The sequence below is a fragment of the Anopheles funestus genome, chromosome 2RL, assembly GCF_943734845.2.
Source record: "Anopheles funestus chromosome 2RL, idAnoFuneDA-416_04, whole genome shotgun sequence".
NCBI classification, from domain to species: Eukaryota; Metazoa; Arthropoda; class Insecta; order Diptera; family Culicidae; genus Anopheles; species Anopheles funestus.
Genome location: NC_064598.1, coordinates 6,683,161 through 6,706,147, shown reverse-complemented (window position 1 = coordinate 6,706,147; position 22,987 = coordinate 6,683,161). Strand labels below are relative to the sequence as shown.

At 48.4% G+C, this 22,987-nt stretch overlaps 3 protein-coding genes and 1 non-coding gene across 5 annotated transcripts; 2 read left to right on the top strand and 2 right to left on the bottom strand.

Annotated features, from left to right (window-relative positions):
• Nucleotides 1–53: 53 nt before the first annotated feature.
• On the top strand, nucleotides 54–13,041 carry LOC125766386 (bromodomain and WD repeat-containing protein 3). Of its 2 annotated transcripts, XM_049432269.1 has the most exons (10): nucleotides 54–259; nucleotides 477–535; nucleotides 633–662; nucleotides 1,772–1,831; nucleotides 3,820–7,463; nucleotides 7,530–7,700; nucleotides 7,771–8,044; nucleotides 8,155–10,902; nucleotides 11,153–11,462; nucleotides 11,567–11,736. In XM_049432269.1, exons 1-10 carry the CDS (start codon nucleotides 217–219, stop codon nucleotides 11,608–11,610), a joined length of 7,383 nt encoding a protein of 2,460 aa, XP_049288226.1. In that variant the 5' UTR covers nucleotides 54–216; the 3' UTR covers nucleotides 11,611–11,736. The 2 variants fall into 2 exon arrangements, with proteins under 2 accessions (XP_049288226.1, XP_049288225.1); XM_049432268.1 differs by having other exon boundaries at nucleotides 55–259; nucleotides 11,153–13,041.
• A 192-nt stretch (nucleotides 13,042–13,233) lies between these two features.
• Trnad-guc (transfer RNA aspartic acid (anticodon GUC)) lies at nucleotides 13,234–13,305 on the bottom strand. The gene has a single exon. It is a non-coding gene; the product is annotated as a tRNA-Asp (tRNA).
• A 68-nt stretch (nucleotides 13,306–13,373) lies between these two features.
• LOC125766389 (uncharacterized) lies at nucleotides 13,374–22,439 on the bottom strand. The gene is made up of 10 exons (XM_049432281.1): nucleotides 21,786–22,439; nucleotides 20,676–20,869; nucleotides 19,412–20,600; nucleotides 18,947–19,340; nucleotides 18,668–18,887; nucleotides 18,350–18,578; nucleotides 17,310–18,283; nucleotides 14,473–14,784; nucleotides 14,153–14,393; nucleotides 13,374–14,077 (listed from the first exon to the last, which is right to left on the bottom strand). Exons 1-10 carry the CDS (start codon nucleotides 21,829–21,831, stop codon nucleotides 13,584–13,586), a joined length of 4,293 nt encoding a protein of 1,430 aa, XP_049288238.1. The 5' UTR covers nucleotides 21,832–22,439; the 3' UTR covers nucleotides 13,374–13,583.
• Nucleotides 14,958–16,935, top strand: LOC125766417 (arginine kinase-like). The gene is made up of 3 exons (XM_049432376.1): nucleotides 14,958–15,216; nucleotides 15,277–16,252; nucleotides 16,316–16,935. The coding sequence occupies exons 1-3, from the start codon at nucleotides 15,208–15,210 to the stop codon at nucleotides 16,723–16,725; spliced, it is 1,395 nt and encodes a 464-aa protein (XP_049288333.1). The 5' UTR covers nucleotides 14,958–15,207; the 3' UTR covers nucleotides 16,726–16,935.
• Nucleotides 22,440–22,987: the final 548 nt, after the last annotated feature.

The window sequence follows — 22,987 nt, the reverse complement described above, 5'->3', positions numbered from 1 at the left end:
TCAATTCGCTTTTCCTTCTGTCGTGTTTGAAAGGTTCGAGCAGGCCAGCTATTATGTTCGAGCAGTGTTGCTTGGACCGTGGGCCCGAATGAGCGAGCACGTTCGTTTTCCGAGCTCAGCGTTAAGTAATGGCGGATGTGTTCGTACGGTGCTGCGTCAGAAAAATGAAATTTTCAACCCGTTCTGAATGAGTGTGGTGACTGTACTAGTGCAAAAATGGAAGAACGAAGCTTAGTGAAGGAAAATATTCTCGTACCAGGTAAGTGCCGTGCCGTGACACGAGTTGCAAAGCGTGGAAAAGATTCGAAGCCATACGCGAGACATGGGGTGAAGTGAGCTCTAGCCCAGCGCACCCGTATCGATGTGTGCGTGTGTGTGATGAAAAAGACACGGAACGAGCTAACCCAAAAACATACGCCTGGAAAGTTGCTTTATTGTGGTTAAACGGTGCATTTCGACTGTTCTTTTCTCCACAGAATTATATTTCTTAATTTCCAAATTCTTGGCCAATGGTCCACTTCGTGAAACAGCCAAGGTAAGTGACGCTCGTGCGAGGAATGCGAAAAATCTTGTTCAATAATCGAGTGTTTGACGTTTCGTTTGTGTTTTGACTCGCCGTTTCTTATTTACAGGTTTTGGTGCAGGAGTTGGAACATTTAGACGTAAGTTTAGACGCTGTTTTGTTGTCATTTCTCGATCTCTCTACCCTCTGCCACAGTCTGCTCCCTTTGCCCCTTTCCAACGATCCTTCCCAAGCTTTGTAATACGGCAATACCTACGAACAAAGTCTCTCCCGCTTCCCCATAAGCCACATAGCCATAGGAGAGAACTAGATGGCAAGCTCCTGTTTGTTGCAGACGAGTTTTGCAGCTGTGTGCGTACGGTGAAGCGGTGTAAAAATATTCAATGAAACACAACGTAGCGGTGTTCGATTAACAAACAAATTAAACTACGATCATATTTAATGATAATGGATATCGGTTTTCTTAGAAATATATTTCAATTTAACTTGTCTATTGGTAGTAAAAAATAACATCCTCGGCATAACAAAGTAAAAACAAATGTTTTAACTTTTCTTTCTTACCACTCTGCATTGCTACGTTTAAAACGGTAGCATCGTTAGTAATCATCGAGCACGTGTATTACCCACCCGGCACTTGGTTGCCTCTCCTTACCACCACCAATGTTGGATGTACCGGCAAACTGGTGGTCTATGCCTTCCGCCGCCTTTGCTTGCGTCCTTCCCTTTCCTTCGCCGGGGAAAGCGTGCAAGGGAATTCCCAAAGTCTTTGGCGTCTAGGCTAGAGTAAAACGTCAAACGATGATTTCGAATCACGCGGGAATCTCCCTCTTGGTACATTCGGCCTTGACCTTGTCCTAGTTTAGAGACGAACTGTTTTTTTTCCATTTTTTTTGTATAGTGAAAGCCACCTTTAGAGTCATGCACATTATGCCATTTCATTCTTTCTTTAGGATTTCCATGCCAAAATGTTGGTAATGGAAAACCTGGCTTCACTCCTCTTCCCTTACCTCCCCCTCCCGCCATACCATCGATGAGTCATCGATCCTCATCCTTATGTGCATTTCACCCTTGCACATGTTCTCCCTCATCCGTCTCATCCGCAATGTTAACAGTTCAATGACATTTAATGTTGTATTTTTGTTTTGATTTTGTCTCCCTCACTGTCACTGTTGCCGCACGTTTCCTGCGTCACCTTGTAAACGCTCCGATACGGGAATGGACCGGAACTGGTAATGTTGACGGAAACAGATTTTACCACGTCGTCTCGACTGGACCGGCCAGGAACATCGTCAGTCGCTGGAAGAATTGGTGAGTAAAGTCCGAATCTTGTTCAGTTACGATGAATTTACTTACCGCTTCGTAATCCGGTGTGTACCCCTTGTTTCCGTGGCCACCGGATATGTTGGATGGTGACCATTGCCATTACGCGGGCCATTTACCAACACAAGCACGCGCCGCGCATTCGACGAATGCTCGAATCGTGCGAACGTGTCAATGGCATCCGTGTGCCGCAGGGGTGCGTTTGCGTTTGTGTTAGTGCACGGTGCAGCTTTTACGCTCTCCCGTCGTATGGCTTAGGTGTCGCCTAGATGTCCGGACCATTTGAAGGTCGCCGAACTGCAATCGGATCTTCTCCGGTGATGTTCTGGTGTGACATCCGGATTATTTCGGATGCATCTTAATGTTCTTAAGCTTTTTTTTATAAAAGAAACTTTACATGAAAGTCTCATTTTAAACAACGCCACATTAACCGTGCTTTGTCCGTAAGGCGTATGCAGTACTTTTTGTTACCCAGGCCAGATTCCAGAATCCGTAACATCCGGAACCGGATACGTTCGTTATTCTTCCCAAATGTATTTCGTCGTTACACGGACGGTGGCCGCCATGTTGGTTTTCCGTTTACTTCGTCATCGAAAGAAGCGGGGAAGTTTGTACAGAAAACCCTTTTTGGCGTTGGTGGCCACTTCATTAATCCGCTCGACGGAAGTGTTCGTTCCGAACCCCTCGCTTTCATCCGTCGATAAGTGATTTCCATCGTAATAGCGCTAACTTCGCTTTATGTTGGGAGCGATGTGTGAGTGTTGGTAATGCTAAAACACGCAGCTGCTGCTACGCTGCATTAAAAGTATTTGATATCGGGGGAATAGGATTTTATTTTTCAATAATTACTATTTATATTTCATTTACATAAAGTGCATTTATATGTAGTACAATGCTGTGATTAAAACTAAACGCTGTGGTTACGATAAGTTATTGTGTTTGATCGAATGAACGTGTGAAATCGATGGTTGTAAAGTTCGAAAAGTGTTACAAATGTTGTAAAGTACTACAAAAGCGTAAATTAGTTCGTATGCGTCGCCATTTTAACAAGAAATATGACCAGCAGTACTGTGTTTTTCCTCTTCTCGATACTCTTTGTGCACGGCGATGGGAAGCGAGTGTAGCAAATGTGTATTTTTACGAGTGAGACACTAACACCAACACGCTGCACCGTATTGTGTGTTGGTATTGAGCGTACGCACGCAAAAGCATCGACTGCTCGAATCATGTACGGCAAACGGGGCCAACACAGCACAGCCCGAGCCGTGTTCTTTGTGTGGAGGTAGAAAACGAGAGTGAGAGTGTGTGAGTATAGGGTAGTTTAATTTTGCGCTTGAAGGCGCTCCTGCTTTTTGTGTTATTTTTTGCCTTTTTCACAAGATCGTTCCAACGGAGGTTGTCGTAGCAGCTTCATCCAACCAACCAGCCGTGTGGAATGGAAATGCATCAAAACAAATGATGAGAAACTGAAGCGATTTGTTTACAACGGTTTACTGTAGATTTACATTAAAATCATGAATTAAAAATGAAGCTGATTGGAATTTTATTACACGTATTGAAATCTTTCTTTTTATGGCCCAAAGATGCTGTTCTTGAAATGGGGTGCAGTTTGGCTTATTCGTTGTAAATTTAATAGTTTTCGAAATCGTTTTTATCTTCCGTCGAAAAAATTGAATTACGAGCGGAGGTGATTTCGTCATGCGATGTATTTCGGTTGTGTGCGTGACGACACAACACTAACACACACGGAAGTGTTGTGAATACGATGGTTTTCGAGCAGTCTCGTCGTTGGATGCTCGAAACTGGTAGAATATTTTTATGGAGATGAAATTAATTTTACATTTCAGTTTTACTCAGATTTAGGTATTAACTAAATATCTCAAGATTTGGTCTTACTCAGTTGAAGTCTTATTTTTCCAAACGATTTCATTCTGCAACAAATGTTCTTAATGTTTCTTGTTAATTTTTATTTTTAGGAAAGAAAGTATCCCCATGTTGGACCAGAGCATTTACTGGAGATATGCAGTCGCATCGGGCCACTGCTGGACAAGGTGCTGCCACCGGCAGTGTCCGGTGTCATGTCGATACTGGGCGCCGGACGGCAGAGTTTATTGCGCACGAAGGAAAGTGTATCCCGGCCACGCCAGCTGATCGATTACTACACCCGCCGCCATGATCGTCCACTGAGTGATGTAGTGAATCGTAACAACACACACAACTTCGTAAAGGTGCTGTACGGGCGGGAAAGTGCGGGTCCACTAACACGTCGTCAGGCCATCCCGACCTCATTCTACTCGAAGCAAACGTTACAAAGACGTACCCTTGGTCACCTGTCCGCAGTTTACTGTGTGCTGTTCGATCGTACAGGAAAGTACATCATTACTGCGGCGGATGACTTCCTCGTCAAGCTATGGTCTGCCATCGACGGCCGACTGTTGGCCACGTTCCGTGGCGCATCGGCCGAAATCACAGATATAGCGATCAATCTTGATAACACGATGCTGGCGGCCGGTTCGCTGGATCGCATACTGCGTGTCTGGGATCTACAGTTTGGAGGCCCCATCGCAGTACTGTCCGGCCACACGGGTATGATAACGTCCGTTAACTTTTGTCCTTCGCCGAAGGCGGACTTACGCTTTCTGGTCACAACGAGCACGGACGGTTCGGTAGCATTTTGGGAGTATACAACACGTAACGGCAAGACGACCTTCTCGTCGAAACCTACTTCCTATCACGAGAAGCTGCGCCCGGGTCAGGCACAGATGATCTGCGCATCGTTCTCACCCGGTGGCATCTTTATGGCGGCTGGTTCTGCGGATCATCATGTGCGTGTGTACCTGATGTCGGAAGATGGTCCAAAGCGCATCCTAGAAACGGAATCGCACATGGATACGGTCGATTCAATTCAGTGGGCCCACAGTGGGCTGTGCTTCATCTCAGGTAGCAAGGACGGTACTGCATTAGTGTGGCATTTTGAATCGCAGCAGTGGAAATCGATTCGGTTGAATATGGGCGACCGACTACCGAGCTGTCCGCCCGTAAACCCGGAAGATAATGTTAAATTAAAAGTGACGATGGTGTCATGGGATAACACGGACAATTGGGTCATCACAGCAGTGAACGATTTTACGATCAAGGTGTGGAATGCGCACACGGGAAAGCTACATCGAGTGTTACGCGGACACACAAACGAAATCTATGTGCTCGAGTCGCATCAGAAAGATTCCGGAGTGTTGCTTTCGGCCGGACACGACGGCCAGTTGTTTATCTGGGACATCGTGGAGGGCGTCTCGATGGCGAACTTTGTCAATCGGATCGACGATCATTGCGAGGGAGGCATTTACGACGCAAAATGGTCCCCGGATGGTATGATGATCGCGGCAACCGATTCGCACGGTCATATCCTTATGTTCGGTTATGGGTCCGGACACGAGAAGTTAAAACAATTGCCCCAGGAGCTGTTCTTTCACACAGACTATCGACCGTTGATAAGGGACTCGGCTCTGCATGTAATGGACGAACAGACGCAAACGATGCCCCATTTGATGCCTCCTCCATTTCTGGTAGATATTGACGGTAATCCTTATCCACCAGCATTGCAGCGACTGGTGCCAGGAAGGGAAAATTGTCCCACGGATCAGCTCATACCGAATATCAGCGTTGGAGGCGAAGGAGCCGATATACAACAACCGCCAGGTGCACAGCCGGGTCCACAGGAGGTCGCTGGTGGTGCGTATTCTAATATTGATCGCATGATTGAAGCTCTTGCGAACCGACGGCAGGTGGAAGGTGGAGCTGGTCGAGGTGCACCGGGGGAGGCCCATCAAGCGCCCGATTCAAACAATGAGCGTGCGCGTGAAGAAGACGCGCTCGGTGCTTTTCAACCCGGAAATGCACGTCCAGCAAACAATCCCAATCAGGCTGGCTCAAGGAATGCACAGCGTGGTTTTGGATCTGCTGGAAATTGGCACCGAACTGAGGAAGGCTTTAAGTTCCACCGGCGTCAATACGTGCGACCGATGAGCTATTCCGCTATGGTGAATCTGAAGCAACGCGTCCACGCTGCCGGCATTCAAGAGCACGAAGTGTATCGACGTGAGATGCGTCGTCGCCCTATTATGATCAACACTGCCAACAGTGCGTCTTCGTCCGGTGGGCCGTCCTCCCTCGGTGGAAATCGCCGAGCGGCTCGTGCTGGAGGTGGCGCTAATCGGTCGCTACGTCGTGCCAACGGTGAGGGTGGTGCGAATGGAGCAAGGCCTGCGTACCGTACGCGGGCTGTACGTGAAAATGAGCCAGCACCCGAACCGGATGAAGATGATGCGCCCGAAGAACAGAACGAATCATCATCGTCCGAGTCGAGTAACAGTGACTATTCTACGGCCATCGAGGAGAAGCTCGACTTATCCGGCAGCAGCTCTAGCGATACGGCTAGTTCCGACTATTCGGACTGGGTGTCGCACGAACCGGGTCGTAATTTGGAACCACCAAAGCGTTCAAAACGGAAACATGTCCAGCGGCGTGCGTACTCGCCCCCGGATCCTGACCAACCTGGTCCGAGCCATGCGGCCCCGGGTACCAGCGGCACAGCAGGTGGACGACGCCGTTCGACCAAAGTGCGTAAGATACCTTTGACGCGCGATGGAGAAATTCCTGAACAGTTCCGACCGCCTGAGTGGTTGTCGGAGGTGATCCCAAGAAAGGCACCATACTATCCACAGATGGGCGATGAAGTCGTGTATTTCCGGCAGGGTCACCAGCGCTATCTAGAAGCAGTGCGAACTAAATCGGTGTACAACCTAGGCAACCGATGTGAACCTTGGGCGGCGATGGACATTCAGGCGCACGAACTGTGCAAAGTAATCGGTATCAAGTATGAGATTCGACCGCCACGATTGTGCTGCCTGAAGTTGGCGATAATCACGGAGGATGGTGAATTGACTGGCCGTTCGTTTGCCATCAAGTATCACGACATGCCGGACGTGCTAGACTTCTTGGTACTGAAGCAAACATTCGATACATCGGTTGGGCGAAGTTGGGGTCCAGGAGATCGGTTCCGCTGCATGATCGAGGACGTGTGGTGGACGGGTCAGATCGAATCTCACAATCAGTTGTCGCCGGATTTCCCGGACTCGCTGTTCATGTGTTTCCGTGTGCGCTGGGACAATGGTGAGTATGAGCTGATGAGCCCGTGGGATCTCGAGCCAGTGGACGAAACACGCCAACCGGAAGAAGTGGGCGGTGCGGTACCGGTACTGCCGGAAGAGCTGCAGGCGACGCTGTATCAGCCAAAGCCTGAGGAATGGCCACGGGGTGATCGCGATGCCTCGTGTCGGCGTATTATCGCAGGGCTGGAGCAGGTGATGGGCCTTGCGATTGCGGATCTCTTTCTTGCGCCAGTCGATCTCAATATCTATCCGGAGTATGCGTTTGTGGTAGAGTATCCAATTGATTTGAACACCATCAAGTCGCGATTTGAGAATCACTTCTATCGGCGCATCACCTCAGCACAGTTTGATGTGCGTTATCTGGCGACGAACGCCGAAAAATTCAACGAATCGCACAGTACGATCGTGCGTAACGCACGCATCATCACTGATCTTTGTCTGCGTATACTGAGGTATGTTGTTGAGCTGGTGAAGCATGTAACAAACAGCTAATATATATGCATTAAATTTGTTTACAGTGATCTCAATGAAATCGATGTACCGGCGGTTTATCATCAGCTGGTTGATACATACCTGTCATCTGATTCAGAAACTGAAAGGCATCGGCCTGGGCCTTCAACAAGTTCTGCAGTCGGTGCTGGTCCATCCGGAAGTGGTATTTCCAGCAATCGACGTACGGGTTCGCGAAGGTAATTTGCTGAAATGTTAAATTTTGAACAGAATTAATCGTACTTACCCACCATTATTCATCTTCCATAGATCGAGACGGCTAGTCCCAGAAGGAGATTGGCGAGTTGACTGTCGGGAACTGTTGGAAATGATTTGGCAGTGTGATGATTCGGAACCATTCCGGGAACCGGTCGACACGATAGAGCATCCAGACTATCTGCAGATTATTGATACTCCGATGGATCTACGCACGATCAAAGAGGATTTGTTAGGCGGAAATTACGACACGCCGTATGATTTCTGCAAGGATATGCGTCTTATATTTCAAAACTCTCGTAACTACAACACAAACAAACGATCGAGGGTAAGTATCGGGATAGCGTGAGAGAAAACCTCAAAACTGTTATGAAATACGCGCAGTGTCTGATTGTACTTTCGGAAGCAGATTCTTAATCAAATATTGTTTGGTTGTAGATCTACTCGATGACCCTTCGACTGAGCACTTTGTTCGAGGCACACATAAAGGCTGTAATCTACAACTGGAAGTCTGCCCGTAGGCGTAACCGTGGCAGTGGGGCTGGCAACCACGACCTTTCAACAACTGGAGGTAGTAATGGGTTAGCTTCTTCGTCAAAAAGGCGTCGACGGGATCAGCGTGATGGAGCAGGCCCGAGCAGCAGTCGAAGGGGTGGTGCTACGTTAAACAGTAGCTCAGGAAGTGGAATGAATACGAGTGGGAGCTCTTCGCGTAACACTGCCAGCCACAACACGGCACAATCTGACGAGGACGAAGACGATGACGACGACGAAGATGAAGATCGTCGCACGGCGAAAAATCGTTCCGGCAAGCGTACACGTAATGGTGGCATGCTAACGTCGTCTTCATCTCGACGCGGTCAATCATCGGCGGCTGTCATGGTGGGCGGTTCGAACGGTGTATCGTCATCGTCGACAGGAAGAATAGGTAACAGCAACAATGTGATAGACCCGCTAGCAATGCCGGGTCCCAGTAGTAGCCGCACCAGTCGAACAGCAACCAGTGCCGCACGCATGCTAACACGTCGTGGCCGCAGGTCTCAGGATGAGGACGAGGAGGAGGAGGCAGCCAGTAGCGATGAGTCCGATGTGAGCACTAGCGACACAACCAGCGAGTCGGACAGCGATGACGATGATGATGATGATAGCACGGGAGTACCAGTTTCGCATCGCGCTGATTATGATTCGGGTGAAATGTATGATCCTTACAAAGGGCGCAATCAACGGTCGCAGCAAAAGAAAAAGCAGAAGAAACGGAAGAAGGTGCACAGAAAGGCGGGAAAGCACACAGTGGTCAGTTCGACAACCAAACGGAAACGTCCCGGTGTGTTGGATGACACAGCGGTGGCAGGTGGTAGCAGCGGACGACGCGTTCCGGCGGCAGTGCGTGCTGTACGACAGGATCTCTTTGGGGCCACCGCACAAACTGGGGTTGCTGCTGGTGACATTAGTGGAACACGATCGCTTCGTAATGGTGGTGGGACAGTCACCAGCATGGCTTCAACCAGGGCAATAGCGGATGAAGGAGACGTAGAAGCAGGAGGCCCGTCTGAAGGAAACGGTAACAAGCCAAAGACTACGTTGAACAGCAAGCGGCCGCGCAGAAGCACCCGACATCAAATGGATGACTCGAGCAATGAAGATGACGACGAGGATGATAGTGGTAATGATGCGAGAGGAGAGGGAGGGAGCGCAGTGGAGAGCGGTGAAGGTCGATCTATTCGTGGACCGGCATTGAAGCGTAGTCGTAACCGGTATGAATCCGATCACAGCTATCATAAGGAACGTCCAAAAACGGCACGAATAGTTTCCGATTCGGACAACGATAACATTGGCGAACCGTCTCGATCGACAAGAGGCAGCGTGCGGCGAGCGCAAGCCGAGTGGGGCAAGAGTGAGGACAGTTTGGAGGACCGAAACAATGAGGACGACGATGACGACGACGATGAGGATGGTGATGATGATAACGTGCGCGATAGCAGACATGGCGGTGCTAGCAAACTTCGCTCAGAAAACGATGATGATGAGGAGGAAGGCGAAGATGAGGATGTTCGTGTCGGACGTAATACCCGGCAGACGGCGCCATCTTCGTCTTCGAATGTGACGCCTGGCCGGCGCATGAGGGCTCGCAAGCTCCCATCTGATCTCGACCAGAGTCCCGAAGAAACTAGCAACATTAGCAAGCGTAGCTCGGCAACGCAGCGTGCACAGCGCACAGTGGCGGGAACAAATCATTCAAATGGAAGACAAACTGCTTCGTCCAGCGGTACTCGAAACAATTGGTACGCCAGTGAGAGTGATAATGATGTGAATCATTCGGCGGGAACCACAGTTCCTGCAGTTGCTTCAACCAGTTTCCATTCCGTGCGCTCGTCTCGCCGTTCGATAGTGGAAACCTCCACAGCGGTAGTCACTGCTAACGGGTCAGCCAGTGCATCGTCGATGGTGCGCAGAACGATTTCTAGTACCAGTACCGTCGCATCAGGTCGGCGATTGCGAGGCATGGATGTGAGCGCATCTAGTGGCACTGCAACTCCACCACCGCACACCGTAGACCATAATTACGGTGAACCAGGGCCATCGTCCGCCGCTTCATCGAGCGGTACATCTGGAATAGCTGGTGGTGGTACGTCGACGAGCGCCCATGCATCGAATGTTGCAACAGTCAGTGGCGTTAGCGTCATAAGACGAACGCGAACTCGTAGCACCGTACTGTCCCGTCATCAGCGAAACCCGGACGAGCTTGATCAGAGCGTTGCATTGCAGGAAGCTCGCCAAGACGCGAACGATGAGGTCGGAACAGATGGAAGTGATGAGGATGATAATCAACCCTTAAGGATGGCAACGACCCAGCGGTCATCACGATCCAACACGGCACGGCAGCTTCGTTCGCGGACGGGCGGTGAAGGTTGTACACCATTGAAAAGAAAATCCACACGTATCTCGTCATCACACGAAGAGGATCTGCAAGAGGGTCCCGACAGCGATGACAGCGATGATTCCGATGACGATAATACACCACTACACATGATGGCGGGCTCTTCATCGAGAACGCGAAGCAGCCGTTCTCAGACGGCGTCTGCTACGGGAACACCGAAAAAGACCGATAGTTCATCGTTCGGTAGTCGCATGGCTGTACATCGGACAAGACGGAAAGAACGGTATACATCTGATGAAGAGTATGAGGTGAGAATGAATGGCAAACATAGTACAATGATTATTATGATTTATGTATCGTGATGTAGAGGGCCGTTTCTTTAGATAGCATTTGTTACGTTTGTTAGTATTTCCTTCGTACGGTGTAAGTTACACAAAAGCGTCTCACAACGCCAGAAACATTATCTATTCCTTGTTCCATTATTTCGAATTCTATTTGCTGATCTTATGTTTCGAAACAAAGCATGATATAACCATTAATTATTATTTGTTTCTTTAGGCTCCCGGTCCATCGAGTGGAAGATCCACACGAAAATTGAAACGTCCGCGCTACAACGAAGAATCGGAAGAGGAGGATGATGTTCATCGGAATGACAACAACCATAGTCGAGCGCAACGGAACACCACGCGCCAGCGTCAACGGGTAGTGAGGCGGGACGACAACGAGGACGATGAGGACAACGACGACGAAGAGGACGATATTGCCCGCGCGCTTGCAAACATTCGGCAACGGTCCCGTCGGCAGATATCATCCTCGTCCACGGCCCAGCACGACGGTGATGCATCGAACACAACAGCGGCCAACAATGGTAGTACCAATAGTCATAGTAATAGGGTGGTGGATAACCATCATCATCACAACACAACACAACAGCAACCGTATCATCATGCTCCTCCTCCTTCTCGCCATCAGTCAGCAACCGGCCATCAGCATCGACGCGATATCGACGAAGCTGAGCACAGCAGGGTGCGGCACCAGCAACATCACTCACATCGCAGCAATGGTGGTCGTCTGCCGCGTAACACCAATAGCCATCTGGAACGCCATCCGCTAGCCGAGGAGGATAATGTAGCGGCCGCAGCTGGACCTTCGTCGAGATACTCAAGAGGACGAGACGGAAACCACCATCATGATGACAGTAACGAGGATGATGATGGAGTGGACGATGACGATCGGTTGGAGAATGATAGTGATGGTACCACATTGTTAACCAGTGTGAGTAGCCGTGGCCGTATACGTCGAATTAATCCGCGGGTGCGTAAAATGTTCGGTGAATAGTACTACGCCCCGGACGATTCCGCCTGGCAGGCAGGAACTAATAGCAGCACCAGTGAAGATGAATTTGCGGTGCTAAATTTCACGGGCAAAATACAGCAACGTTCACAACAGCTTGCGTTCGATTCGTATGTGGAGGAATTGATGCTGCACGATGCGACTACCACCACGACAGTGAGCAGCCTCGATGTCCAGGTAGATGATATGGTGTATGACGTCGGTGAGGTGATGATGTTTTCCGCAAGTCCATCTGGTGGTACTATTGAGGATTTCGAGTTTATTTTAGGTACTTAACGTGTATCTGTATCTCCAAGACGCATGATGGTCCTTATTTAGTAGGAAAATTTCATGCAGAAAACCAGTTGTCCTAGTGTTCCCTGTTTTTGGTCATTTCCGTCGGTGAACTTTATCGCGGAAAAGCGTGTAAGACTGATTATTAGAGCGTGAAACGTGTTGTGAATCGTAAACCGATGACATTCCGTTCTCACTTTGTGGTCGGATTATATTAGTTCGATCGGTTTCTTGTTTTGTAAAATCCCCTACCTATCTCAATCTGCTGCCAGAATCGGTCACTTTTTTCTTTGTATTAATAGATAGTCATGCACCTACTTTCAGCTCCATAGCCGTGTGAACAAAGCGAATGAAAACTAAGAATAAGATCGGGAAACAAGACCGCGGGGATAATTTCGCATGCTTTTGTACAATATGCATAGTTTCTAGTTAATTTCCTTACGTAGCAAAGTAATTACCATAAAAAGAGGAACCAGGCCCTGCAAACAAGATGTAAAAGAAGCTGTAAATGTAAAATAACGAACCCGATCGTCGCTCATCGTATTCGTGTTCGTAGTAAGGGAGGCGGTGTAGTAAGGGATAGAAAGCACAGCGTATTCGAGGACGAAGCGAATATACGTAGTTTCTACTAATTTCCCGATGTAAACATAGTACAGTACGAAATAATGCCTATAATGTGGTACCCTCTCGTTAAAACTTAAGATTAAAGCATATTAAGAGTGTCTCTGTGTCGCGTATTTGAGGAAACTAAGTAACTAATATAGATTCGAACGGTCAAGTGCTAAAGAGAAGTAATAAATCCTGGATAAATATGAATATAATGTTTGCTTGCATTTCTCAAATGAAGTTTATGAATGTAAAATGAATTTTATCGTAAGAAAAGTTAAATTTCAATGGTTACGTGGAACGATTAAATGTTTACAGAAGAAGAATTGTTGATGTAATGGAACACACCAAACCCCAAAAAAAACCCAACCAGCTCAATAGCCGTCTCTATAAAAAAGATGTTAACTCTCCCCGACGGGGAATCGAACCCCGGTCTCCCGCGTGACAGGCGGGGATACTGACCACTATACTATCGAGGACCTTGCGGAGGGGAGAGTTTGTTGCGCACTTCAAATGCATCTAGTTACTTTAATCCACACAACCTATATTCTACTTTTGGTGAATATGCTATATTTAGTTATTTTATTAAAAATTTCTTTTTATTGTTACCATCTACTAAATTCTAACGTGAAATGCTTGTATACACTGTTACCTAATGCTGCGTCGTGTATGCAAACACACACGCACACATGCACGCATTACACTCACGTCAGCCGGAACAGCGGATGATGTTCCTTACTCAGTCGAACGATTTCTGCTACTCGCGATCACTGCACAGACCACACATCTGGCCCTTGTGTACGGTCGGTAGCAGCATATTGACAATGCCCGCCGGTCCATACTGTACGACGGCTCCATTTAGTTGGTTTTCCACTACCAGTACTCCCTCACGATCGATATACACCCGGAAGTCGTAGAATTCGTCGTCGGGCGGATACTGATATACGATATTGCGGAGGTCGATCAGCTGCTCATCATTAATGTTCACAGTCATTGTGGGCGAGTAGGTGCTGCCGTTATTGTTGATACCTGCAGTAGAACCCGGTTCGTAGATCAAATAGTTACCGCCAGTGTAGATCTGTACGCCCTTTTGCTCATCCAGCACAAAGATGGCCATTTTGGGTGCGAGCGAACAGTCGGCAGTCAGTAAAAAACTGTCGCGCACCCGATACTCGTCCCGGATCTCGTTGGTCAGCTCAAGGATATGATCGTTGAAAGTTGTCAACTTGTTGTGGACCAGACTGCAAACACCTGAAGTGGACGAAAAATGGGTAATAATTTAAGGATGAAATTCAGGACGCTAGTGAACTACTCTTCGCAACTTACTGAGAAACCCGTACTCGATCCGTGACGTGTAGGAATGCTGCATTTTTACATTGTGGTAGAATCGGGAAGGGAACCAAATTGTGCCACCATTGATCTGGATTTCTGTATCGTTTGACCATTGTAGAACGCGGGCTTGCACGTCGATATGGTCGGTCATGTTTAGCGTATGTACACGTCCAGGCACAACTGCCGAAACAGCATGATCCAACCGATGCAACAGCATATCGATCCATGAAGGAAGCTGTACAGACAAGGATAATAAAGAAATGGTTTCATAATATAAGTAGCTCCAATTCGGCATGGCATTGTGGAGGACCTACCTTGGTGAACGTAAAGTGTCCATCGAGTCCGGTAACTGTCGTCAATGGACTGAATCGGTCCGCTCGACATTCGCCCGAAAATGGAGGTGGCGTAAGGCGTAGAATTTCCTTCGAACAACTACGATCCTTCGTGTCGAGAGCGCGATAGATGCGCTCCACATATTCCGGCAGATGATAGGACACATTGAATGCAATCCGAGGTTCCTTGGGACATTGTTTCGGTACCTTTGTCTCACCGAACACGACCTCGCCCGTAAGCTGGAAGGGACGCTGCAGGAACACCAGCGGGCGATAATCCGCCGAAAAGCACATCTACAATGATAATCAAACGTTCTCGTGTATCCTTTGGAAAGCAACCAGTATCTATCGCCATGGCAACAGAATTGTTTGGTTGCTGCCTGTTGGTAGCATATTGCACCATTCCCGTGCCTTGGCACTTTCGTTTTTTATTGGTTTTCGCTCACGTGCACATCTTTTGCTAAGGGCTTAGTAGACATTGGAGTGTTGTGGCACCGTCATTCAAGGCAAAACCATCAAACGAGCAGGTTGTAAATCGCACGATCTAAATTTGCAGTGAAATTTAAAGAAGGTTTCGCAAAAATCCTGTTACCTGATACAGCGTGCGGTGTGTTGAAGTTGAAACAGGAGTGCCATATTTCGTCGCATCGGAAGTGCGCCACTTAAAAGCCCTTACAAGGTCGACTGAAGTGCATAGGAACTATTCAACCAACCACAATGGCTTCGGTAAGTGGAATCGGGAATCGACTTTGTAGCATTGAGATGAAATATTCATTCTTCTGGTAGCTGGATCAAAAGCGGGAAGCTTTCCGAAAGTACCTCGAATCTGCGGGTGCTATCGATTGCCTAAGCAAGGCGCTGATTCGTCTGTACCAGGAAGACCACAAACCAGAGGATGCGTGCAAGTTCATTCGGCAGGTCCTGTGCGAAAACTGTCCCACCGATGAACAGGTCGCGGAAAGTATGGAAGAATTAGCCGCAGCTCGCAAACGAATCCAGCAACTTGAACGCGAAAATCGAGGTCTCGTGCTCAATGTTCGCCGAACTGCCAGCGAAACAAATCTTGCCCTCGATACAGGATTGCAGGAGATGGCAGAAGACGAAGGGTGCTGCTCATTGTTGAAGACACATCTCACCCAAGAGTTGCTGGATAAGTTAAGGGAGATGAAAACGCCGGAGTACAAATCGACGCTACTAGATTGCGTCCAGTCAGGTTTGAAGAATCGAGATTCGCACGTTGGTCTGTATGCGGCCGATCCTATGGCATACAGCGTATTTGCGGATCTGTTCAATCCATTAATCGAAGAATATCATACGGGATTCGGTGCGGATGATAAACAGCCGGAACTCAGCTGGGGAGAACCGACAGAGCTGGAGAATGTGGATCCCGAGGGTCAGTATGTCATATCGACGCGTGTCCGTTGTGCTCGGTCGGTTGAAGGCTTCCCGTTCCATCCGCGTATGCAAGAAGACCAGTATGAAGCAATCTACGAGAAGGTCCAAGCCGCATTGCAGGATCTACCGGAAGAATTGCAGGGTGAGCTGCATCTGCTCGAAACACTCGACGCAAGCAAAAAGCTGGAGTTGACCGAGGGTCACTATTTGTTCAAAGAGTGTGACCGTTTTCTGGAGGAAGCGAAGGCTAATCGTTTCTTCCCGGCTGGACGAGCAATCTTCCTGAACGAAGCGAAAACGTTCGTGGTGTGGGTTAACGAGGAGGACCACTTGCGAATTATTTCCATGCAGGATGGAGCGGATATTGGTAAGTAGTAGAATGTCGGTTGTTTGTAGCGTCCATCCTAACGTTGATTACTGCTTCTTGCAGCGCAAGTGTATCAACGATTCATTACCGCTCTGAACACGTTGGACAAACATATTCCCTTCCAACGTGACGAACGTCTCGGATATCTTACCTTCTGTCCGACCAATCTCGGTACGGCTATTCGTGCCTCGGTGCACATTCGGCTGCCGAAATTAAGCAGCGACAAGGATCGAATGGAGGAGGCCGCAGCCACTAACAAACTGCAGATTCGCGGTGTACACGGTGAGCACACGGATACCGGTGATGGTATACTTGATGTGTCGAACAAACGACGCCTTGGGCTGACCGAATTCGATGCAATCAAGGAAATGGTAGATGGTGTGAAGGCATTGATTGAGCTTGAAAAAAAGTTGGAATCTGGCGATGGTGAAGCTGCTAATGAAGCTGGTGGCGAGGCTGAAACTGCCGAATAGGGGCCACTTGACCGAAGCGAAATAAGTATCGACATATATGGCACAAAATCTTACTTGTTGCAAAATGCTACTTGCCAAATTCGTATTTCAAGCATACTCGCTTTAGCTAGTTATTGTGCTAGTACAATCGATGTCGCTGGCATCATCATGCTCTTGTTACACTGAAGCTTGTGTTGCGTATCCAAAATAAACTACGTTTCAAAATAGTAATTTATAATAGTAAAATCTCCGACTCCAACACTAATTCTCGGCGTGATTTTCCTACTTTTTTGCGTAAAAAAGACAATGGTGACGAGCAAGTGCTCCCTAGGTGGTATGCACATTTGCACAGATACGACTGGAACAATTAAAAACAATTCGATTGTCCACTGCGGAGAAATGCAATCACCCAATCTCGCAGTGTTGATGTCGCCTAGGGTGCGCAAAAAATTGACCTTTCTCTGATTGAGTTTAATTCAATTGAAAAACGAACGCGAGAGAGCATACACGCGTGCGCCAAGATGGATCCAAGTCGGTAACATGGAGCCGATAAGATCCCAACTAACCAACCATACACCCACAGTTTCTCCCGCCGTACAACTTACCTTCCAGTTCGAACTGTTCCATTCGTGGCGGGTGAGCGAGAAGAAAATCCGTGCTGCCCGGTCACACTTGAAGTTGGTGTACTGCGACACGATGTCCCACTTGTGCAGTACCTTCACCTCGTCACGACTGCCTTCCGGTTTGGGAATTGTATGGGCAAGGATCAGATTGACCCGCAGTACTTCGTTTTCCGGTACGGACGGTTGTTTGGAGTAGTTTTGAGTGTCCCACTTGAGCGTACCTTGCAGGAGCGTTTTCTGGTCGTTTGCAATTAGCAGCGTCAGGTGCTTGTCCCGCCCGATGTGGATTGTGTTGAGCTGGATCAGGCTGACGATGCGCAGCAAGTTGTTCACCAACGAGAATGGAGCTTTTGTGAGGACCTTTGCATTGTCCAGTATGTCCGTTTCCAGCATGAACATCACGTTATCCTTGGTGTAATCTTGGTGTACCCTAGCCAGCAGCTGAATGCCAAGATCATCGATCCGGTACCCGTACTTGGCGATGTCTTCCTCCTTCGGATCGAGAGTTTCTGCTGCCGTTGACCCGTTAGCCGGCGTGTTGCGAGTACGACTCTTCAACGAGATGCCGCTGGTCATGTTCTCGGGACGGTAGAAGCTGTAGCTAATCGATTTACCCGCAATGTCCCATACGATCTCATTGTTCACCGGTATGTACACCAGGAAGCCTTGCTCGCGTATGGTTGAATATTCTACATCGTTGATCGGGTTGTAGCTGCGTATCTTTACGACCGCGTAGGAAGAGTAACGCACGTCCACCTGGTTGCTGCGTGCCACCTTGTCCATCAGCATCGTCTGCTGCGTAGTGTTGCCACGAACCGTCGCCAGCACGGTGTTCTCGATAAGAATATCAGCCGGCGTGCCTAGCAGCGTAGGGAGCGCGTACTTGATCATGAACGGTCGTCGAACGATCTGCATATTAACGTGGCTATCCCGTAGCAGATTAATTCGATTGATGACTGCAAATGAGGAGAAGTTTCGTACAGCATACCATTTTCGTCCATCGCGCCCAGCACTCTACTTACTGTTGCCGTCGGTTAAGTTGTGGAATGTAGTTTGATTAAGATGGTAACATAGGACGGCTTTGCCCTCAAACTGCACGATGAACTCAAAATGTAAGGGTGTCGGACTAATGGTGGACAGTTTCATCGATTTTAGAATGCTGCTCAATCGATCCAACCGCAAATGGCTTGAATTGAACGTAGTGAGTCGATTGATGACGGCGTCACTCAAACCACGTGCCTTAATGTACAGCTGCGGGTGGATTAAAGGGAAAAATTGGCAAACAGCCATTGTTTTACATTCCCAAACCAACTACCGTGTGCGTTTCAATGGACACATACCCCTAGTTGACCTGTAAACCTTCCAAGAGCTTCCGTATCGAACTTGAGTGAAGCGATCATTGGTAGATCCGTCTGGTGACTACCGATCAGCATGGTCTGCAGCATCGAACCGATGTGGAACTTACGGTCACGATAGTCAAACAGATAGTTGCCAGTGACCCAGTACTTGGGCGCAGGGGCATCCGGCAGTTGGCGAGTCATGTACGCAAGAAGCAGCTTGCTAGAAGCAAACATTCACATTCAAAGCAATTTTAAATTGTCCAAAACTCGTGTACTTACAGATGTTGGTAGCAAGGATAGGTCGTTTCGGAGATGCTCAGTACCGTCGTGCGATAAAAGTTGATCATATGTGGATCGTTTTCCGTCTTGATCACACTGTACAGCCCCAATAACCGACCGGGCGTTGGATTGGAGAATAGCAGCATCGTAAATGCGGCTACTCGCAGCTGCAACGGACTGGTGCGCGAGTGGAAGATTGGCCAGTAGGTTTCGTAAACTTGATTCGGCCGCAAATGTGCCGTGGGCAACAAAGCCAGCATGGCCAGAAAGCGTATATCGGTATTTTGCGGGTAGTCTGCACGAATAATCGGATCCAAATATTCGGCCACATTTTCCAACTGCAGATTGCCCAACCCTTCCAGATAGAGCATTTGCTGCTCATACTCGAAGCTGTCTGTTATAAGAAAGGAAAGAAATCTGGTAGAAGTTGTTCGCGAACAAAAGGGGAATGAAATTGAAACTTACTTAAGAATAGATCGAAGTACATTTTGACGTACTTCTCGAACGTGTCCGCCGTTAGCTTGCCCGCCACAAACGTGCTGTAGATCATGGTGGCGTAACTCAGGACGGCCGCATGCTTTATGTCTGGTCGATCCGCACCAACTTCGAGGAACACTTCACATTCCTTTACCAGCTCTTGGGACGGTTCCGCCATGTAGAAGGGTAGCGATATCAGCAACTGTACCGCCGTCATTGGGTTCACCTGCTTGTTCATGATGAGGTCGCGCGTGAGCAGTATCGTGGAGGTAGTACCGGTACGTGGCACTATCTCCAGGAAGATGTTTCGTGCCGTTTCCTGCCGGTACGATGTGCCGAGGTCGATCTCTTCGTACAGCTGCTTCAACGTTTCCAGATCCATCGTGCCCATCAGCCGGATGATTTCCGACACCGTTTCGTCGTACGGTTCCTTCAGCTTATTGTCGACCGTTTCGAGATTGTCGGCCATCGCATTCAGCAAGCTGGCGGTACGCTTTATAAGCTTCTCTTTCGATTTTGGACTCCGGCCACCGGTCGCTTCGAGATCGGGGCTATCGAATAGGATAGGACTGAACAGAAGGGCCATCCCGTTGGCAATATCTACTACCGGCCGACCAGGCGTCTCGTCCAAGACTTGGTGCTGTTCGTAGCGTAGCACCACACGCGAATACAGGAACTGGGGATAGTAAGACTCGAGAGTCCGAATGTTGGTGCGCATCGTACCGTCCAGGTCGGTCAGCATGTAGCGGTAGGATTCGATCTTACGCAGCTTGTAGTTGGCGATGCGGGACGTGATCGCCTGCGGTTGCTTGTTCGGGATGCAGTGGTTCTGCGGGATATTGCTGCGCGTCAGATAGATCGCACCGCGATAGATCGTACACCGGTCCATGCCGTACGTTTTCGAGATCTCGAACACGTTCGATTTGTTCACGACAAAGTATTCTGTGGGGCAGCTGCCGAAGATACCCTGCTCATCGACAACGTACGCACCGGGCCCATCTCCATGTGCCTGCAGCAGCGAGGCTAGTGCACGCTTGATATTCGCCGACCAGATCGGTTCGTTCAACTTAAACTGAATGCTTAGAATCGTATCGTTTGCGATCGCTACACGGAACGGTTCCAGCAGAGCAGACACATCACCTTCACTCTGTGGGATATGATGGCGATCGAGCTCGATCTATCGTTCGAGAAGGGTAGTGACCGTGTGTGTGAACATAACAGCACTTTAGGATACTTCGGATACTGTACTTACTTGAGCGGCAAGATTGTTTGCATCGTAACGATGGACTCGCAGGTAACCGTTCAGGTACCACATGTAGTTATCGGTCGCATGTACATCCGGTACGAGAGTCACGTCCGTTTCCAGCCGGTACCGGATGTCGTAGTTCGGTGGAAAGATATCAAACGCATTGCTGCGATCAATGAGAAGCGGCAAGATCGTTACAGCTGGAATCGTTCGAAAGGATGATACAGTGATACGTTTCCATTACATTTGGCTACCGTTTGTAATTTGTCAAGCAATCTCTATACATGCAACGTCGGGTTTAATTATTGATGAAAAACAACATTCAACCCGCATCTACATCGGTGGCCGATTTGTTTAGATTAAGAACGAGTAATTATAAATCATTCAAAAGCAACTAACAAACCCATCAACGCTTGAGAATCATTTTGCAAGCTGATTAGACGCAAGGGTAATCCACTGCAAAACAACATTGATAGGCAAAATGCTCAAAGAGAGCAAAGAGCTCCACACCAGATTATGTCATACAAAGTAGGAATTTGAATTAAAAAAAATGGCTCGAAACATGAACCACTTCTTATAAGCAGATCCTTTAGTGGTAACAACATGATGACGCATCAGCACAAGCGTCGTGCCTTCTTTTTGTGAAAGAACACATTTCCTGATGCGTGGAGTCATTCGCCGTCAATAAGACCTTCGGCTCCGTTAGGCCGCTGGTGGCCTGGGAAAGCAATTAAACGCTGTCAAAAAGGTCACACCATGATCAGATCACGAGACTGCTGGTCTGAAGATGGACGAGAAAGAAAGAAAAAACCCCGAAAAGCGCACTATAATCAACTTTTTTTTCTTCTTCTACTTGTGGACGAAGAGCTTGAGGACGCTGTTGGAAAGTTGTGCAAATGCATTACGATGCCACGAATTCCAACCACCGATAAGCCACTATCACCACCCGGTACACAAAACGGACGCGCAGAGGAAGTAGATGACCGGGTGCCCGGGTTTTGAACTTGGTCCATTACGCCGGGTTTTCGGCAGGAACTTTGTTATCTTCGTTGCGCTTGTGAAATATTGAATAGCGGCACACAGCGAAAGGGAAGAATTTCGGAAATAGCTACTAACCCCACGCTAGCACCGGAAGTCGTCGATTGGCTGGAATGTAGCCCATCCTTACAGCTAGCTCACACTTATCACAAACTGTTATAAAAGTACTGATCACAAATCGAAACACGGCACAGGCGCTTATAGTGTGAACACCGCTAATTAAACCAGAACTGAAATGCAACTCAAATCATCTTGCAGTTGAACGCACTGGACAACACATCACCAACACTTCCAATTTTTTCCCGGGACGCTTAACTGCTTCACTTTCTCCTGTTTGCGATCACTCCGAACTGGACGATAGTCGCGACATTACTGACGACCAGCATCGATCGGCTGGGTTTTATCCAGTCACGGCTGCTGGGACACCCGAGACGGGTACTCGCGCTTGTCAATTGTCCAATCTGGTCGTCGATGCGCTAGCAAAGGCACTTAACCGCTCTTCTGATCGGTGACGTTGTGACCCCGGGGGTTATTCATTCGCAAGGGAAGCTCGCGTATACCACCAACCACGACGCCGACGACGACTACGTCCCATTCGTTTTGGACACGACACAACCGTCCGTGTTCTCGCGATCCAACAGAACAACTGACTCTACTGTGCGCAAAGGTTTGCCCGTACAGCAGAAGCGGGGTCCTGCTATGGAAGCAAGGAAAACAAAACGACCAACTCGTAAGATCGTACGGATGGCATGGGGTTTTAAATGAGTAAATACCGAGAAACGCTGATAAGATTTTTTCGTCTGTCCGCTTCAACGTGGTCCTTCCGTGGCTCCGGCGGCGCAATCGCGCAAAACTGCTGACCCACACAGAGCAGTGACGAATGATGCAACCGCCTCATGAACGGAGAAATGAATGGAAATGGAATGTGACGACGGCGTTGAAACCAATGTAAAGAAGTCGATTTGATTAAGAAAAATAAAACAAAGCAAAACTCTGCCGGTGGGTCAATGCAATCGCAATTTTCGGGAATCTCGTGATTCCATTCAATCATCGACGGTCAATAAAGGATGCTATTTTTAGGATTGGCTTTCCATCGAATGGTGGCACCCACAAGGACGACGAACGGGAAAGCATAAAGGAACAGTGCTCAGATGTCCCAATGACATCATCATCGTCCGTTGGAAGATTCCGTACATTGCAGTTCATTAAAACCATTTAACAGATTTGGCACTTATTTGGGAAAGAATTTTGCTTTTCCTTTTTTTGGTACGTTTACAGTT

Excerpts from the sequence above, each read along its gene's own strand:
- LOC125766386 (XM_049432268.1), top strand. The coding sequence starts at position 217 with ATGGAAGAACGAAGCTTAGTGAAGGAAAATATTCTCGTACCAG. Across the intron at positions 536-632 it reads CACTTCGTGAAACAGCCAAG|GTTTTGGTGCAGGAGTTGGA; the intron begins GTAAGTGACGCT and ends TCTTATTTACAG. Across the intron at positions 1,832-3,819 it reads GTCAGTCGCTGGAAGAATTG|GAAAGAAAGTATCCCCATGT; the intron begins GTGAGTAAAGTC and ends TTTTATTTTTAG.
- LOC125766417 (XM_049432376.1), top strand. Across the intron at positions 16,253-16,315 it reads GCAGGATGGAGCGGATATTG|CGCAAGTGTATCAACGATTC; the intron begins GTAAGTAGTAGA and ends TGCTTCTTGCAG.
- LOC125766389 (XM_049432281.1), bottom strand. The coding sequence starts at position 21,831 with ATGGGCTACATTCCAGCCAATCGACGACTTCCGGTGCTAGCGTGGG. Across the intron at positions 18,888-18,946 it reads TATCCTTGCTACCAACATCT|CAAGCTGCTTCTTGCGTACA; the intron begins GTAAGTACACGA and ends GTTTGCTTCTAG. Across the intron at positions 18,579-18,667 it reads GGTTTACAGGTCAACTAGGG|CTGTACATTAAGGCACGTGG; the intron begins GTATGTGTCCAT and ends ATCCACCCGCAG.